This window comes from Cyprinus carpio, chromosome B1 (genome assembly GCF_018340385.1).
Source record: "Cyprinus carpio isolate SPL01 chromosome B1, ASM1834038v1, whole genome shotgun sequence".
NCBI lineage: Eukaryota > Metazoa > Chordata > Actinopteri > Cypriniformes > Cyprinidae > Cyprinus > Cyprinus carpio.
This window is the reverse complement of record NC_056597.1, coordinates 17,964,839-17,984,483: the sequence shown is the minus strand read 5'-3', so window position 1 is coordinate 17,984,483 and position 19,645 is coordinate 17,964,839. Positions and strand designations below refer to the sequence as shown.

The following is a 19,645-nucleotide window of genomic DNA, read 5'->3' as shown; positions in this document are numbered from 1 at the left end:
CCTTGTATTATTAACAGCTTCATGAAAGAGCAAGTGTCTCACAGGGTTCCCACAAATTCTGACCAATGAACTTCCAAAACTGTATGTCTCCTATTAGTCAATACTTGGGATTACTGCATAATTCACTGGGTAAAAGAGCACTTTCTTGCATATTAAATGCTTCAGATTTTCAGTGACATTTAATAATATGAAATTTATAATTATTTTAAAATTTCTTAGCATTTCCGGTCTCAGATCAACAGATCTTAACAAGGCAGTGCACATAAAAAGCTCAATTTTAACCTTCAAATTTGTGTTATTTCATGTAAGATATCATATTAATGGTTTCCACCTTCGTCTATAATAGGCCCTAAATTCTTTCCATGAGCAGACCCTGACAGTGATTCAGAAGTTGAGCTTACATTGCAAGTGGCCTGCTTCTAAATATAACTTTTGAATAACAAATGTTCAATTTCTTCAAAAGTGAAGCTTTGAATGATGAGAGACACAAATCCTTGAGGGATTTCAGGTTTAAAAAGAATAAACTTGATTATGGAAAACTGATGGCTGCACTGCATGTGATCAAACTAGTATGATGCTTCACAAAGCAGGATGACTCCGTTTCTGCCATTTGCCTGACGGGATGTGATCAATAACATTCTGACCTCCTTAAGGTTGGGGTTTGGGCCACATCCAAAGCCATAGCAAGACCTTGACATTAACACGGGGAGAAAGCTGAGTCTGCAAGCACGCAGAGAAAGTGAGAGAGGGAAAAAGTGCCAGCCACCAATGCTAAAGAAAAGTCACAGGAGTGGGTGTTCTTGTAAAACTGTTTTGAGTCAAATGCATTCATGTGTCTGCATTACTGCAACCACCAAAAGAAAGAGAGATGTATTTCACAGCCCCAACACTGAAAAGCCCACAGCATCTCCATGCTAAATGCGTTTAACACGGTGAGGCGTTGCTTGCAATACAATCGTACTTTTGAATCTTTTAATCTTGCTGCCATTTTAAAGACTGAAATGCTCCCACGCGTGGCACGCAAAATCTGTGCTCTGCTTTAAAACATCCTAATTCAATCAGTAACACCCCCTCCCCCCTCCTTAAAAAACAGCCTGCCGGGTACCAGAGCGACCCAGCTGGCACCGTATGCAGTCTACAGCCTGATGAAGCCGATTCCAGTCAAGGCTTAACTGAATTCTGCTCTGAATCATAATTCTGAATCTTAGAGTGTGCCAGCGTCCTTTCCTTCACACCCTTTCTCTTTCACACGCATGCACTTCGTAAATTCATGCATTCTGCTCCCTCTACTTGTCAGTTTGATGCTCAGTCAATATGACGTGTGTGTGACCTGAGAAAATGTGCATGTTGACAGCATATGACCTTTACCGCTTTTGTTGAGACACACACAGGCACAATCACCCACCCCTCTCTCTCCACGTCCCTCATTCTGTCTGTTCATCTCTCTTTCCTTGTCCCCCCTTTGCTTCTCTCACTATATGTCTCTCTTTTCATTTCAATCCATCCCAGTCTCCTTGTGTCTCGCTTATGTCCCTCCTTTCTTATCTGCCCCTTATTCTTTTCTATTTCAGGTTCTCTGATACCCTTAAGAGCACTAAATGTTTACCTCGTCTTTAAAAATCATGTTACAATACAATTTTATACATTTATGCATGCAATATCATCACTAATAATCCACTTTAACAAAATTGTAACTTTTTAAAATATTTACTTGTCAAAATAATGTTTTAAACCCAGGATAAATTAAAAGTCACACAAACTCGTTTTATGATACACAACTCGAAACTTACCTTGAGCGCGCAACATGTGGGTATTCCAGAGGAACACAAGGGCAAAAATCCAACCCCGCATCCCGCACTTCGCTTTCCCAGTCATCACCTTATGTGTATTTCCTTGGCGGTGAATAATCCCTTTAACTTTGCCCTTAGTAAGTGGGCTCTGACCCCCGCTAAAGCTGGAATCTATAACCTCGGCAGATGTGGAGGTTTGTGAGAAAAGCCTAAAGTGCGCGCTCCGCTTCACCGCATTTACGAGGCGATTCTCATTCATCCCACACGCGGGAGAGTTCAGTTCTGAGTCCGCGACTTTCCCGGTCGCTTTACTTTCATGTCTAACGGCTTTCGGGAAGCTCTCACCCTCGTCCGCGCATTTAGCAGTGAAAAGAAAGAGACCTTCAAACCAAAAGGACCAAGTCTCCGTGCGCTGCTCCAAAATGAACGACACGCTCCGCGAACATCCCTTCACTGATCGCGAGCCGCTCTTCTGTGTCCCGAGACGGCTCATGATGTTTCAGTATTGATTCCAGTTAAGTATTAATACGTTTGAGTGTACCGGATTTAATTTATCCGCTTAGAGCACCAATATCTCCTGTAAAGCCACGTTGTTTTGACGTATTCGCAGTCGGATTATCTACCCGATCATTTCGAGCATTTTAACGGTGACTCTTGAAGAATCCCTTACAATCCATATCGGTGCTCATTAGATGTGCCTTTATCCGTTTGGAGCAGTTCGCGGGAAATGTTGCACATAAGACTTTTTTTATCCAACAGGTTAAGCAAGACGCAAAAAGAACCAAGAACGTCGAGTATAAATTCCTCGTAAACGAAAAAACACCTGTGAACAGAAAAAGCAGACGTCATAAGTATGCAAATTACGAGCGGTGTAATATGACTTAATTCATAAACCTTCTGAGGAGATAATAAATCAGATATAGCCTACATTTAATACATTTAATTGAAAAGGTGTGTTTTGGGAATAATAGGTATAGGCCAAGGCTACTTCCAAAAACTTAAATAGGCTAATTGGTATAGGCCTAGGCTACTTCCAAAATTTTTTTTTTTTTTTTACAATCTCACAACCAGTCAGTAACTTTGATTAAGTCGAAAATAATAACTTGCAAAAAAGTAAATTAGTCAAATGAATTCAGTACCTGAATGGTTCAAAAGGGTTTTGATTCACTGGCATAAAATAATTTGCCCACACTAGTAGCGCAGCATGTCTTTGATTCACTAAAAAGAGCCGACTCTTAAGAGTCGCTCCTTTGGTAATCGGATTACGCTGGATGCGCTCTGTGTTTTTGATTCACTAAAAAGAATCGACCCATAAGAGTCATTCTTTCGAGGTCGGAAAAGAATCGCGTGGTAGCTTCAGGAGTAGGGTGTTTGTAAATTGTGAGACAGGACTGTCAAGAGTATTTTAATGCAGTATAATATCAGACGATTACAAGCTCTAGAACCCTCAAAGCAAATCAATGTCATGTTAAATTATTTTTTGTTTGTATTTGCATTTTTGCATTTGTATTTTGTGCTTGCATATATATATATATATATATATATATATATATATATATATATATATATATATATATATATATATATATATATATATGAATAAGGACCATTTCCAAACCCTACTTGTAAACATTGACCAACGCTCACCTTCATCAACGGTTAAACTCTGTTCCAGCAGGTAATCCTTAAAGATCGGTTTTGCAGTGAATCGATGTAAATTATCTTTGTAATGTTAAATTAAAGTCCTAACGTTCTTGCGGTGTGGTTTGGCTGAATGAATTCATCAAACGAAGAGAACTGAGCTCTGTGGCGGTCACCGAACACCTGCTGCCCGGACCTAAGATAAAAAAAAAAAAACTTGCAACAAAGCTCCTGTCAGGCAATTCAAAGTTTAGTCGGACGCAAGTAAAATTGCCACTTCTTTAAAAGGCTTTGTATGAGCGGCTCGAGTTTCTCCTCTCTGGAATAATAATTTGTACAGAGCTGAATTTGAAGTTGAATTCAGCGTCCCATCCGCTCCGCCCTGCTGAGCGCTGATTGGTTCCCTCTTCTGCACACTACAGCCTATTTTTATGGAGAGCACGTGGAAAAGGAGAAGCTTCTGAAACACGGTGCCATGCGCCCCCAATCAGACAGGAACATATATGCTGGAAAGTCACACATGAAAAGTTTTCAGATCTCTTTTTAGAAAGTTTAAGTATCAGAAAGGGTTTTTTTGTTATTACGTAATAAATACTGCTGTTTTATAAAGGGTACAAAAGTAGCCTATTTATTTTACACACATATTGTTCCAAACCTGAATGATCTTTCACCTGTGGAATTATTATTAATATTTATTTTTTTTTTTTATTTTTTTTTCAAAAAGTCTTGGATCATAAAAAGCCCATATACATGTAACTTGCACTATATTCCACGACCAATTAATAATAGGCTATACACTTCTGCGTGGGAACATAATGAAATTTAAATGGTTATTTATTGAAGTACTTACATTCAAATATGAAAGACATAAGAGCCTATAATCCATTTTTAGGTTGGGAGCAACATTAAGGGCAGTTAACAAGAACAAAATTGTCATTTATAGATTAAGTCTTCCTCTAATTCCTCCAGGGAAAAATGCTTGGTAAACAGTAAATAAAAAGGGAATATGAATATCGATATGAAAAATCAGAGAGGTTAGAGTGTCAAGATCAATGTGCTAATACTGAGCCAGCATAACGATTCCTAAGAAAATTTTGTTTGCCTTAAATGAGACACAGATCATTAAAACTATCTAAAATAATTATAAATCAGAGTCAAAGTCTATTCAGGATTGCATTCATGGTCATAACAGGATGACACTGGATGAAATGAATATTGAAATTGTGGCATTGATCTGTTTTCAAATGAATTTACTTTAAGACAGGTTGACAATATTATTCAAAGTTGTTTAATGGCTTTTGCAATGACATATATTTTTACCTGGAAAGCCACTAGGGTGCACAGAGAGGATATTAAATATAATTTTTAATCAATAATGCTACAGTTTTGTTCAATGTAAGTCAACACAACTCCATTAAGCACTCAAAAAATGCATCAAGATGTTTATTAGCTTCTAAAAACTATGCAATTTCTGTTCACAGTGATATTTCAAAGGACAGCAGCTCTCTGAAATCATTCTCTTTCAAACATAAGGCCATAAACTGTACAGAAGTAGCTTCTGTTGAAAAGCTAATGAAAGTCAGGTGGCGATGGCAATTGACCAGTGGTTTGGGGCTGCGCTTGCTCCCGTCACTGAGAGCAGTTCCTTCATTTCTCAGTGGCAAAATGTGTTAATACTCTGGCCTCTGCCTGTGCTGGTCATTCCTTGGTTTCTATTAAGTATGTAATTGGAACAACTAATTCCAAAACCAATTTGATTTGCAATTACGTCCATCCCCATTCCAGGGCACTATTCATTTAAAGCCTGTCTTACTCAGACAGTGATAGTGGACTGACATGAGGACACAGGTGCACACAGGCGCACACACACAGATACCAATCTTCTGCTCTGCCTTGAATTAAATGTTCCTCAAGCCACATCTCTTAATGTGTTTTTTCCAATACATAAATGGTTTTCACTCACTCCATGTCAGAAGTACTTGTTAAATCAAGAAAAAAAAATGAGTTTAACCAACCACGACCTGTTAAAGGAACAGTTCACCCACAATTGAAAATACTGCCGTCATGTAGTCACCCTCTTGTCAGTCCAACTTGTATGACTTTCTTGCTTCTAGGGAACACACACACACAAAAAATAGAACATTTTAAGTTAAGTTGAGCTCTTTAAAATGTACTAACAATGAATGAGGCTGAAGCATTAAACATTCAAAATGGATGCAATAGTATGCTATATGCTATATTCCAAGTAGATGAACAGACTCTATAATAATTTAAAGGGATAGTTCACCCAAAAATGAAAATTCTGTCATTAATTACTCACGCTCATGTCCTTTCATCTCTGGAACACAAATTAAGATATTTTTGATGAAATCCTTTCTGACCCAGCATAAGACAGCAATGCAACTGACATGTTCATGTTTTCGGCCCACAGAAGTAATAAGAACATTGTTAAAATAGTCCATGTGACATCAGTGGTCCAACCATAATGTTATAAAGCTTAGAGTACTTTTGTGTGAAAAGAAAAGAAAAATAAGACTTTATTCAACAATTTCTTCTCTTCTGTGTCAGTCTTTGCCATGCGACGCATGCATGCGTTGCTGCTGACGCAGGAGATCCTCAAGCATATCTGGTCATCTTCTTGTCATAGGAGTTATGTTGCCCAGTTCAGAACAGTTGTCAAAACTGCTGTCCCCTTTAACAGATCTTTGTTTGTGTGTGCAACAGAGCAATTCTGAAATATGTTTGATCATTTGCAGATTTTATAAGTTCTTCATGTGTTATAAGCTAGTAAAAATACCAGCATATGCATACATATACAATGAGCACATTTAGCCAAGCACGCAACATTGTTTTAAATGATCAGTAAGAATATATATATACTGTATATTTCCTAAATGTGCAATTTAATTAATGATTATTAACAATGTAACTAATAAAAACTAATTTAAAATATAATTAATGGTATTTTATGGTTTCAGAAGACTTGCACAAGTCATATGTTGTATTTCAATGATACTTTCATGGTTTTGTGTTCAAATTTTCTTCTCTTTTGTGTTCAACAGAAATGTCAGCTATGCTCCAATTCAGATAAAGTAGAGTGTGAAAACTTACATCAAAGCAATAAAAATTCAGTCAAAACACTTTTCCCAGTTTCAGTCCTTGCATAGTTACTGTGTTTTGCATTTGTAGGACAATATTCCTTATATTAGCTCATCTGATGAAGGTTTACAGTATAGATTATTACATTTGATATGAATGTTCATCTATGAAAAAAAAGGCTGTTGTTCAAGGAACACATACTACTGGATAAAATCTTGACTACCGACAAACAGATACTTTAGTCTACAAATAGCACCACCTAATATAACATCTAATGAAACTCAAGCTGGAATGTATTCAGTTGCTGGTCTTTGAAGTCTCATGCTTCTGTCATTCATATTTACGAGCGTGCATGAAGATGCCCTATTCAAGACATTCTTAAGTCAACACGCTCTTTGAGACACCGACCAGTTTTTCGTTTCAAGGGACCTAATCACTTTGTGAAGAGTAAGAGTTTTCCAGATGGAGTAAGCACATGTTTGTTTGTGTGTGTGTGTGTGTTTGTGTGTGTGTGTGTGTGTGTGTGTGTGTGTGTGTGTGTGTGTGTGTGTGTGTGTGTGTGTGTGTGTGTGTGTGTGTGTGTGTAAGGTATGCCTGCATAACTATCAGTAATTCCACATTGTCAATCAAACCTGAGAACTCATGGGAAATGCTTTACCAAACAGGCTAAATCAATAACTGGTTAGAATAAGGTCAAACACTGATTCTGATAAGCTTTGATTTAAGTAAAAGCCAACCAGCCTGATACATTAGGACAGTTTTTACAACCTGAAATGCATAAATGTTTCCCTGCAGGACACATTTTCCCAAAGGGAATATGATATACATGAAGCATACAAATTAAATAGTCAATTCAAAAGCCCTAATGGTATTAGTATACCTATATTTTTCCACAGTTGTTCCATTAGCAACCAATGTCTGTGAATAACAGTTCAGAGGGAGGCAAAAACATTCAGGATACTTGATTCTCAGCTTGTGTTTCTTATGCCTGGAGGTGAAGTCTCTATTGCAATACAACCAAGAAATCTGATCCTTCACCACCACCCATTAGCAAAAGAGAGATGTTCTCATTCTTCCATTTCTATCACTGGAGTAAAGGAAAACGAAAGGAGGGAAAGGGTGTGTGTATGTGTGTAGCAAACCAATATAGGTTTGCAACTCCTGAAAGAGAACAGGAGAATGAGAGATGGCTGTAGAGATACACGCCACAGACAGACTGTCAGTGACAAAATGGAGGAGAGCCAAAGTAGGAGGGAGAGAGAGAAGACACTTGCAGGGGGAGAAGACACTGAAAGTAGAAAAGAGAGTGATGGATAGGCGGAGGAGGGAAGATAAGAGAGGTCTGGAGGAGGTACAGGTATATAATATCCATGCATTACCTCCCGTGAGCTTTCCTATGGGGTGTCTGTAGCCTCAGGATAACACAGATATAGTGTGTCGGACTAACAAATGGAGAAAGTTTGAGAGTGCTAGTGTTACACACGTGTACCTGTGCCAGAATTTTTTCTCTACCGATGCTAAGGGGGGGCTAGACCAATATGTGGGGGTGCTAAGAAAATAAATTATATTGATGACGTCAGAGTTACTTCATAAAGAAATGGGGCTATTAAAATGACGTCTAGCGCCCCCCCCCCCCCCCCAGCCCCAGTGTAGCGCTGTAACTGACCTGTATTAAGCAGTATTATAAAAGTATTTCAAAAAATCTAAAAGTATTTCATTTTGACATTTAACTTGTATTACAGTACAAACATGAATCATACCTTAAATCATGTGTTCCGCAAAAAAAAAAAAATGTGCAGTTATTTCTAAAAAGTGCAATAAACAAATATTAATACCGCAAAAAAATCAAAATAAATAATAATTATTACTTTCGAATCAAAGTGACTATAAAGACATTTGTATTGTTTAAAAAAAGTATTTATTTTTAAATAAATGCTATTCATTTTAATTTCATAGTTTAATAATAATGGTTTTCAATCATCGGGTTTGCACAAAAACATTAAGCAGCACAACTGTTTTCAACATTGGTAATGGTAAGAAAGGGTTCTTGAGCGTCAAAACAGCACATATTGACACTGAAGACTGGAGTAATGGCTGCTGAAAAAAAAAAGATATTTTTTCCTTCATAGGAATCAATTACAGTTTCAAATATTAAAATAAATATATTATTTTGCAACTTTTTTATTGTTTTTATTAAATAAATACAGCTTCTGTGTGCATAACAAACCTCAAAAACATTTTTAAAAATCCTATTGACCCTCAGTTTTTCTTTCTTTCTTTCTTTCTTTCTTTCTTTCTTTCTTTCTTTCTTTCTTTCTTTCATTCATGTAACCGGCCCATGAATAGGGACCTGAATGGACTTTAAGTTGCTTTTGGTTAAAAGTGTCAGTCAAATGCATATGTAATTGGAACCACTTAGCAACATGCAAAAAATAACTCAGCTACTGTATGCTCAACATTTTTATGCTCAACTTTCTTTAGAAAATGTAAAAATCTAGCTTTGCATGGTTTTATGTGCTCGCATTTGATTGTCTTCATACCACTGCATATGTTTTGTGTGGATGAGTAGCCGATAGCCTTAGGTAATATGAAAACCCATGCGGTTGATATCCATGATCACAGGATTTTAAAGCTCCAATGCTCATGGCCACAGGTTAGTGTGTGTTTGTACCCAAACCCAGAGGCTCAGTGCTGGGGTAAGATCAGGTGAGCTGCCATTTCCTGAAACCTTATCTGGAGTGTTCATGCTCCCTCGCTATAAATCACCAAATACTGTAGACACACCCTGAAATGAATACAAAGAGAATGAGAAAAGAGTGAAATGACACAAAGAGAGAATAAACGGTGAAAACAGGTAAATTAGCTTTGAAAAATAGATTTTTATTGTATTAGAGTTTATGAATGAGATATGTGATTACATAACAGTTCAAGGTAAATACTGTTATGAATACTGTAAATACTGTAAATGAAAACATTAAAATAGTCAAAGGCAATGTAGGCATAAATGGTATTCAAAATGTAATGCTGTTCAAAAGTTTGGTGTCAGTAATATTGTGAAGTATAATTTTTATAATATTATTTAAACAACCATTTTCTATTTTAATACATATATTAAATGTAATTTAGTGTCACACGATCCTTCAGAAATCATTCTAATATACCGATTTGCTGCTTAAGAAACATTTCTTATTATCAATGTTAAATTGGTTATGCTTCTTATTATTATATTTTCATAGAAACCATAATACATTTTTTAAGGATTTTAATAGAAAGTTCAAAAGAACAGAATTTCTTTGAAATAGAAATCTTTTGTAACATTATAAATGTCTTCATTGTCACTTCTGATCGATTTAATGTGTTTGCTGAATAAAAAGTATTAATTTATTTGTTTATATTGATATGTAATATCAGTCAATTATCAGCATAAATATTATTGGTAATAGCCAACATCTTCATATCAATGCATCCCTGCAAAATACAGTGAAATAGCACTTTACCTGATGAATAACAAACAAAAACAGAAACGAGCTGCAAATATAAATATATATAACATAGTTCATTTTAATTTTGTTGTGGTTAGTGCTACGTTTCTGTATTTGGTTGGGTTGTGAGGATTTGCAGCACCTGTGCTGTCAAACTGATGAAGATGTTTTCTTAATGTGTTAGTGCTTTTTGTATTTGCATGTGTTTTGTGAATTTTCAGCGCACTGAGCTCTCTCAGCCACCGTAAGAACCTTTAAGATCATGGACCCTTTTGGATGCACAATAGATTCTTTATAGTGTAAAACGGTTCTTCAGATTATTCGAATTTTAACACACACACACACAAAAAAAGTGGTTCCTTTAAGAACTGTTTACTGAAATCCAAAATGGTTCTTCTATGGCATCTCTGTGAATACCCCAATTTTAAAGAGTGTATCATTATGTTGGCTGGTTGTTCACAGGAAAGAGACATTCATATTATCTTGAATAAATGTCTAGTTGACACCACCTGGATACAGCTCCACAACAGGTGGGACAGTGATTCAGTGTCCATTGTTTAACTAGACAGCATGGACACCTGGACCCTAAAAACCCCTGAAGTGCATAAAAAATTGCCAAGGCTATGAAATCTGTTGTTTGTTCTCCTCACTTACAAACACCTACGAGTACACATTTACTTCAGAGTGGCGAATAGCCTCATGTATCTTAACTTGCCCTGTTTAAACCCTATCATCCCCCACAGTAGATGTGCTTAGGTCATGTAATCCTGTCTCACTCCATCTCCCGTAATAGATGAACTCTGTTCACGTCAGCTCCTAGTGTGACCAATACATCACAGGTGTCTAGCATTCTCTCCCTAACACACACACTCTCAGAGGGAAATAAATTTGAGCAATAAATAATGAAACGTCCCGCTGTCTCAAACAGATGTATCAAAGAGACCGTCCCTTGCCAAACGCAGAAGAGAGTGGCAACGAAAACGCGGCAGAAAGAATCAGGCATGGTAAGATTCAAATGAGGTTTTGTTGATAATACATTTAAATAACAGAGAAAAGCTCATGTTTAATTGATTTAGTCTGAATTTATTCGGCAAAGCCCTAAGCCTCAATGAACAGTGCTGGGTAGATGCAACCGAACAAAGCGCCCTCAGACTGCACATCGCAACTGCAAGATTAGGGCATTAGTCTTGCACTGCTTTTTTCTCTTTTTCAAATGAATGTTGCTTACTGAAATATGCATTTAGAATCTTAACAGGTAGGTTGTCATGTTATTACACTTTGCTTTTTTGCTTGGGGCAAGGCCTCTGAGAGGCTCAAACCAATGGTGGATTGAACACTCTGAACACATTGGATTGAACACATCCAAGATGTCCAAATAAAAACCCAGTCCCAGTTATATTTATGCATTTGGTAGACGATTTTATCAAAAAGAACTGCAATGCAGGAATACAGTTTATCTATTCATGAATTCCATTAAAATCGAACCCAAGACCTTGGCATTGTTAGTGCCATGCAATATATGAAAAAAAAATTCAATATCAAAGTAAACCGAGGACCACGTTTCACGTTTCAAATCATTGTAAAATGGAATGAAAAACCTCCCATTCAATTTTTATAATACTTTTAGTTTTTTTGACCAGCGCATGACACCTCATAATTTAAATATATTTTAGAACTTATATAGAACCATATACGTATTTAGTTCCAATCCTGACAAGGGGCAAGATTGCTTTGTAATTATATATATATATATAAATATTTACAATTATTTTTAATGTAGGCAGAGTGCCATAGGTAATCACAGCGTGCTGATATACAGCCATATATCAAAGCTAACGAGTGTGATATTGCTTTTATACATCAGTTCGACAGCAAGAGTGTGTAAATACATAAGAAACAACAACAGCGTGTCTTTAAAAAAAAATAAAATGTGCAGACCAATTTCATTCTGCCACAAATTCAAATATAAGTTTGACTGGTTAACAGCTGAGCCCAAACTGAAAACGTCACTTTAGAACTAGTAATGAAGAAATGTTCAGTTGCTTCATTAAAAACTTTTTGTATTACTGTATTAAAATCTCACTGTATTATGTAAAGTATTATGAGAGATGGAATGAGCGATCGTGATTACCTGCATCTGATACAGCATTCATTCTTCAACTCAATCTCATATTTACAATAAAACATTAGTTTGAATGTCCGCTGAGGAAAGCGATATGTTTGTTGTTCTATCCTTTCATCTGTTAGGGGTGATTTCCATTCACAGCACTGCTCAGTGCATTTGTTGGCTGCTTCTAACAAAGTGTTGATGATAGTAAAAAATAATATTCTTGTTTCCAACCACGTTTCAGTCTCTTTCAATATAAAAGTCTTAATATAAAAGTCTCACTCATAAAACAGTTTCTTGTCACCAACACATACACCGTTTTCAATATAAAATACTATAATTAAATTATTTATATAAAATATTATTTGTCAAATATTAATAATACTTAATAAACAACAACAGCCATTATAAAAGTTGCTAGGCAATTCAGTCAAAAGTACAAATGCAGTGTTCTGATATACAGTATTAATATTACATAAAATCTAACTTGATGCAATTTTGCTAAAACTATTTGCTCTGGAACAAATAACAGATTAATAAGACCAAAGACTGCCTATTAGATTTGCCCAAAACGAATGATATCTCGTTTAACCACTATAGAGACATCAGAGCCAGCGGCTAATTCCAGAAAATTTGGCTGAGGTATGACTGCTTTCAGCGTGTTCAAGCGGAGTTGTTTTCACTAGAATATCACACTCTTATCAGCCTTATGGCAACATGTTTTATTTTTCACGTATTTTTGTATTATTTTGTATACATTACATATTGCATCTGGCATTAAATTACTCTGTCAGATTACTGGCAAGATTTTTGTAAAGGTGCATTATTTTAACAGATGACTAAAACAATGGCTAAATAGTTATTTTGCTATTTTTCACCTTTCTACGAAGCCTGTGATGTCAGTAAACATTTTGTTTTAAATAATGTGCATTGATGAATTATTCATAAGAACAAAACTGTGTATTAAAAAGTAAAAAGGGTCAATTTTGATATTAAGTTTAAAATGAAATTTCACTGCAGCACAAATGTTCCATATACTTCATATTCTCTTTGTGAAACGACCTATTTAACCACTTTTCAGAAACTAATTTATATATACCTAATTGCCTCCAGTGTAAAATTCAATCACTGACAGTTAATTCGGTGAGAATGTGCTGGTGTGTGCCGACGCAGAGAGAGAGAGAAACAGGATGAGAGCATGGCTTCCCTTCACAGCAATAATTCTGATAAAGAAAAAGAGTTCAGAAAGGGTAGCAGTTTGCTGGAGTAGTGCGTAGCCAAAAGTCTCCTCTGTGTGAGTGCTTGTGTCCACAACACGTAACTTTATTTCTTCTAAATAATTGGTTTCGGTCAGTCTAAGCTGCTCCAGCATTAATATGTCAAACTGACAGTAAGCGTCAGGACCGGAGGTTAACCGCTTCCATCGACCAACAAAAGCTTTACACCATTTAACCCTCTGGCCAGTGTTGCCATGTCCATATATTATAAGCATCTGTGGTGTTGTTTGTTTATAAAGTTGTCCCAAGCTACATTTTTTGGGGGCTCATTTCCAAAATACAATGGATTGGTCTGCAAAATCCTAAATCCTCCCACCTGCTGTTCAAGCCACATTTTATATTGTCATTATTAAAGGAATAGTTCTCCCCAAAATGAAAATTTGCTGAAATTTACTTACCCTCAGGCCATCCAAGATGTAGATGAGGGTTTTTTTTTTTTTTATTGAAACAGATTGGGAGAAATTTATCACTGGCTCACCAGTGGACCATGTGCTGTGAATGGGTGCAGTCAGAATGAGAGTTCAAATAGAAGAATAAAAACAAAAAATATTCCACAAGTAATACAAACAACTTAATTTAGAACTGCTTTTGCTTGTAAACAGTATCTGTACATAATTCTCTCCTGATTTTTCACTGGAAAAAGCAATATTAGTGTTGTTGGTGTTCACAGAATTCACACATAAACAATCAATGTACAAAAATGTAAAATCATATCCATCACCAATAAAATCCATTTGTGAGCACAGTTCAGGTTTATTGTTGTTTATGTTTGCCTTTTTTTGTCAGACCTGGTTGCCTGTTTTTCTTGTGGAATCTGGCAACACAGCCCTGGTCTGTATAATAATCTTGATTTTTTTTTTTTCACAAAATGCTTCATCATTCTGTTCCCTAAACCCAAACAACAAAAATATTTCTTGCTAAATCTTGTTGTAAAAAAAAACAAAAAAAACAGGGAGTTTAAAATGTCAAACTACTTATTCCTGTCACATCATGCAAATGTTCTAATTTGTGGACCTGCCGTTCTGTGCTCTCTTTATGCAGAACACATATAAGCTTCATGTCGGCACCTTCACAACCATCATAATAAGAAAAGAAAATTAATTATTTTTCACCTTGAAAGAGGCACTGAGCTGTGTTTTGAATTACATCTGTTTTATCAGTTTCTTGTCGGTCAAATTCTGTTTTTTCTTTAAAAGTTTTTATTTGATCTTAAGGATCAGTGATGCGATGATGATCCCACTTTTGCTACGCTTAAATACACTCAAAATTGATTTTTGCTGCTTGTGTAATTTAGTTAATTAAAATGAGCTAATGCATTTTGTCACAAATTCAATCCATTTAAATTTATAAAATAAGTTTATTTAATGCATGTGGGATGAATAGTAAGCATTATATTCTGAACCTAACATCGCCCTTCCAACACTTTAAATGTGTACCAATCCCAAACTTTAGAATGATATCAAATTCTTTAAAATCTCTCTACAATTTGCATGATGGTTGTACATAAACAAGGACAACATTCAAATGGCTTTGCCTCAGTAATATGTCAAAGGTTTGGAGTCATTATGTTCAAATGCAAATTCTTAATATGCCAGTTTGTGAATCACTCATTTGCAGATGCTGTACAAGAGTAACTAGAGTTTGCATGTGCCTGTTCCCTCTGATTTAAACAATATATTTTCATTCAGGGCCTCTTATTCAAATATGGATTAATATAAGCATTACAGTACATCCAATTTTGAGCCCTGGCATGAATGAGTGTCTGTGGTCACTAATTTTTCAACACCATGTATTGAAATTTCTGGACTAATGTGTCTGTGAATAGTGAGTTGATCAGGCTGCTGCAGGTAAGCAGGTCGCAGCTGTTTGTTCCGAATCTAATGCGATCTAATCATGTCAGCTACACTCAGCCACACACCCTCATCCTCTCCCTCTCTCTTCCTCTTGCTCACCCACTCTCTTGTCTCTCTCACCCTCTTTCGCTCCGGTGAACAAGCTCCTACTCACTCATTCTGAGATGGAGAGATACACCTTTATTCTATCCAATGCAAAGTACGGGAAAGCTACAAATATATACTGTTTAATATGTCAATGTTTAAAGGCCAGAATGCATTAATATTTCAATACAAGAATTTCAAGAATTATTTCATTTCATTAAGCTTTTTTTTATTCAAAGCATCTTGCAAATAATGAACATTATCATACGAGTAAACAATGCCAAGTTTTAAGTATGAGCTACATTAGTACACAAGCCAGAGCAGAAGGGAAATGTAGAAAAGAAGGGGGGGGGGGGGGGGGGCAGGAGTTTGAGTTTGCTGTTTATGTTTGGGGATAAGCTAAGTGCTTGTGGTGATTAATAGTTAAATATAAATTAAATGAATTGTTCACACAACAATTACATTTGCTGAAATTAACTTACCTTCAGGCCATCCAAGATGTAGAGGAGTTTATTTATTTATTGAAAGAGATTTGGAGAAATTTAGCATTACATCATTTACTCACCAATAGATCCTAGACAAACAATAGACAATAGACAAACACACAGCTTTTCACTTCACAAGATGTTAATTGATGGATTGGAGTTGTATGGATTACTTATGGATTATTGTGATGTTTTTATCAGCTGTTTGGACTCTCATTCTGATGGCACCCATTCACTGCAAAGGATCCATTGGTGAGCAAGTGATATTATGCTAAATTTCTCAAAATCTCTACATGTTGGATGACCTTTAGATAGCTACATATTCAGCACATTTTCATACTTGGGTGACCTATTCCATTAATACAAATAAAAAAATTAAAAAAAACATGATATGGCATTCTGCAAGGTCGGTCAGTGATCACAGAGAGCAAAGGTCACATTTTAAAAGATGAAATCTCATACAATCTGTTAAAGTGTATAATTCTAGCAGACTGTATTGATGTGTTTGTATAATATTATAAAGAAGTTTTTGTTTTTGTTTTAGGGATGATTCATTGCCCAGGCTGGACATTTCTTTGTGAAATTTGTCAAATAATATTTGACACTTTAGATCAGTCTTATTGAGATATTTTAAGAGCTTCGTACATTTTTATTTCTAACCAAACCGCCTACATGATGCTCTGGGGTCTTACACATTTCATTTAGCTGAAACTAACTAGAAAATTATTAGAGTTTCCTACTACAAGAGTCTTCTTATTTTATGCTAAAAATATATTCATAATAAAAAACTGCAGTGTTGCTCGCTTCTAGGTGGGCAGTTCACTAGATTTTGTAAACGAGCAGAGGAATAATTCAATCCCAAACGTAATAGTAAACCACACAGGACTCATATGATTCTTACAGCTATTTCATTAGCATTGCGATTCCCTACAATTCACTTCTGACAGCAGCATGATTTCATAAAAAATATATTTCTTATATCCTTACATAAGGATTCTTAAATAGCTATAATATTGAATGCGCTCTATTTTTTTGCATTGGATTCTCCACAGCACTCCTGCTAAAGACAGGCTTGTACTGCTGCTGTTTTTCCTAGATATGTGCTTTTCCTCCTCACATTGTTCTGTACAGTTTGTATTTTCAAGGTTCTCTTGTACATATATTCACAGAGGCCTCTGAGTTTCTCTTTTTTTATCCTCTTTCTTCATTTATATTCCACCCAGCCTCGGTTCTTCAGACAGAACCACTCTCTTTTTTACCAGACACGCGCGTGTGTGTTCCACCTTTCTCAGAACTACTCTGAATTTTTCTCTCTGAACATGAAAAACCTACCACAAGATGTTATAAAGGAAACAAGTAGTTACCAAGTCAAGTATAAGCCCCGTCTGGGAGCTTGTTAGTAAATCCGAAACAAATGAGTCTCACTGTAGACTTGCATGTTTTGTGAAATTCTCACCATTTGCTTATTCTAGCTCAATCTAATGATTCCTCAGTGGCTCCCTCGCGTGCTGTAGTGAAGGAAAAAGACTTGTTGCTCTCATTTGTGAGCGTACAGATGCACGGCTTGTGTTGTTTTATCTGCAGGGAGAGGAACACTTCTCATAATTGAAGAAGTGGTGAATTCATTTTCAAAGACGTGTTAAGAATTGCTCAAGATCAAAGCAGTTCTGCTATCTGTCTTCCCCACCTGCTCTCTATGATTTTTTCTTGCAGTTTTTCCATAAAAGGAACACGTGAATTAGAGAGCAAAGGATTAGCAATTTTGGGGCGATCTTTAAGCTTCTTTCCCATACATGATTCTGTATAGTTTCCGAGCAGCAGCAAGTTTAGATACTGTAATGGGTTCACACTGGCAACATGACACATGGCAAAATGTTGAGTTTTAACTACATCTACTAACAGATGTCTGGAATACTTGAATCAGATTGGTCAGTCATGACATTGTGTAGTCAGACATTTGTGTATGATGAGTGTACATACCTGTAGTCATATCAATTCGCTGTCTTTTTCTTTTTATATAATCTATTCATCACAAACTTTAAGCAGTTCTTTTCCACATTCATAATAATTAGAAAAATCAGCATGCTAGAATGATTTCTTAAACGTCATGTGACTGTGAAAAATTGAGTAATCAACCATCACTGCAAAAAATACACTTTAAAATATATTAAAATATAAAACAGTTCATTCTGTGATAACATTTTACAACATTACTGTTTTACTGTATTTTTGATCAAATAAATGCAGCCTTGTTGAGAATGTTTTATTTAAAAAAAAAAAAAAACATTAATTATGAATTTTGCGTGTGTGTGTGTGTGTGTGTGTGTGTGTGTGTGTGTGTGTGTGTGTGTGTGTGTGTGTGTGTGTGTGTGTGTGTGTGTGTGTGTGAGTGTGTCCTGTGTGGTTTACATAATATATATTATTGCAGAAAAATATATCTGCAATAATAATAATAATAATAATAATAATAATAATAATAATAATAATAATAATATAATTTATCTGCAATAATAATATTTGTCTTTCTCTATGGGCTTGTTTGCCAATGTCCTCCTCTTGTTCCTCTTTCATCATCTAAAGTTCAATCTCATCTAACACTTCTTAGAATTTCCTTAGATAGATAGATAGATAGTTAGATAGATAGAGATAGATAGATAGATAGATAGATAGATAGATAGATAGATAGATAGATAGATAGATAGATAGATAGATAGATAGATAGATAGATAGATAGATAGATAGATAGACACAGACAGACAGACAGAAACAGACAGACAGGCAGACAGACAGAAACAGACAGAAAGAGACATAAAGAGACAGAAACAAACAGACAGAGACATACAAATAGACAGACAGACAGACGGACGGACAGGCAGACAGAAACAGACAGACAGACAGAGACAGACAGACAGATAAAACAGACAAACAGACAGACAGACAGAGACAGACCGACATTAGACAGACAGACAGACAGAGACATACAGACAGACAGAGACATACAAATAGACAGACGGACAGGCAGACAGAAACAGACAGACAGACAGACAGAGACAGACAGAAACAGACAGAAACAGACAGACAGACACAGACACAGACAGACAGACACAGACAGGACGGACGGACAGACAGAGACAGACAGACAGACAGATAGACAGACAGATAGATAGATAGATAGATAGATAGATAGATAGATAGATAGATAGATAGATAGATAGATAGATAGATAGATAGATAGATAGATAGATAGATAGATAGATAGATAGATAGATAGAAACAACTGACAGCTCAACTCTAAAAATCGACCAATAAGTTTTGAATATTCCAGACAGCAATGCAATAAAAAGTCTATTGAAGGTACAATTCGTTGTACAGCTTTAGATAAATTTTAGAGAAAGGATTTCTTCTGAGACAAAACGCAGACTTGTAAATGTATAAACCATCTTACAAATGGACTTTTGGAGGGCATATTTCACAGTGGGACAACCACTGCTTCTCATCAGAAGGACTCGGCCACATTTGACATTGCAAAGGTTCATATTCTAGCCGTCTCCTAACCAAAGATCAGCACACACCCTCAGACACACTCATCGCACAAACAATCTGTTCTGAAGGAGGATAGAGAATGAACTTAAGTTCAGATCATTAGTGTGCATGCCACGACATAAACCATTGTAATTCTGTTTGATAAATCAATTGTCCTCTGGGTAATGCGATAGTTCCGCAGCACGTCCTTTCCGTCGACCGGCTGTTCATCAGGAAATTAGGTGATGCTCAAAAAAAAAAAAAAAAAGATGGCCTCATATCAGAAACAGTTCTGGGTTGTAGGA

General features: G+C 36.0%; 1 protein-coding gene across 4 annotated transcripts in view; it reads right to left on the bottom strand.

Annotated features, from left to right (window-relative positions):
* LOC109050400 (protein sidekick-1-like) overlaps positions 1-3,764 on the bottom strand; it is a 193,196-nt gene extending 189,432 nt beyond the window's left edge. For 2 of the 4 annotated variants that reach the window (XM_042716835.1, XM_042716837.1), the window contains exons 1-2: positions 3,438-3,764; positions 1,791-2,613 (exon numbers count right to left, since the gene is read on the bottom strand). In XM_042716835.1, the coding sequence (XP_042572769.1) occupies positions 1,791-2,283 (493 nt within the window). In that variant the 5' untranslated portion in view covers positions 2,284-2,613; positions 3,438-3,764. The remainder of the gene's footprint in view (positions 1-1,790; positions 2,614-3,437) is intronic. The other 2 variants (XM_042716836.1, XM_042716838.1) reach the window with 1 other exon arrangement.
* Between the last annotated feature and the right edge of the window lie 15,881 nt (positions 3,765-19,645).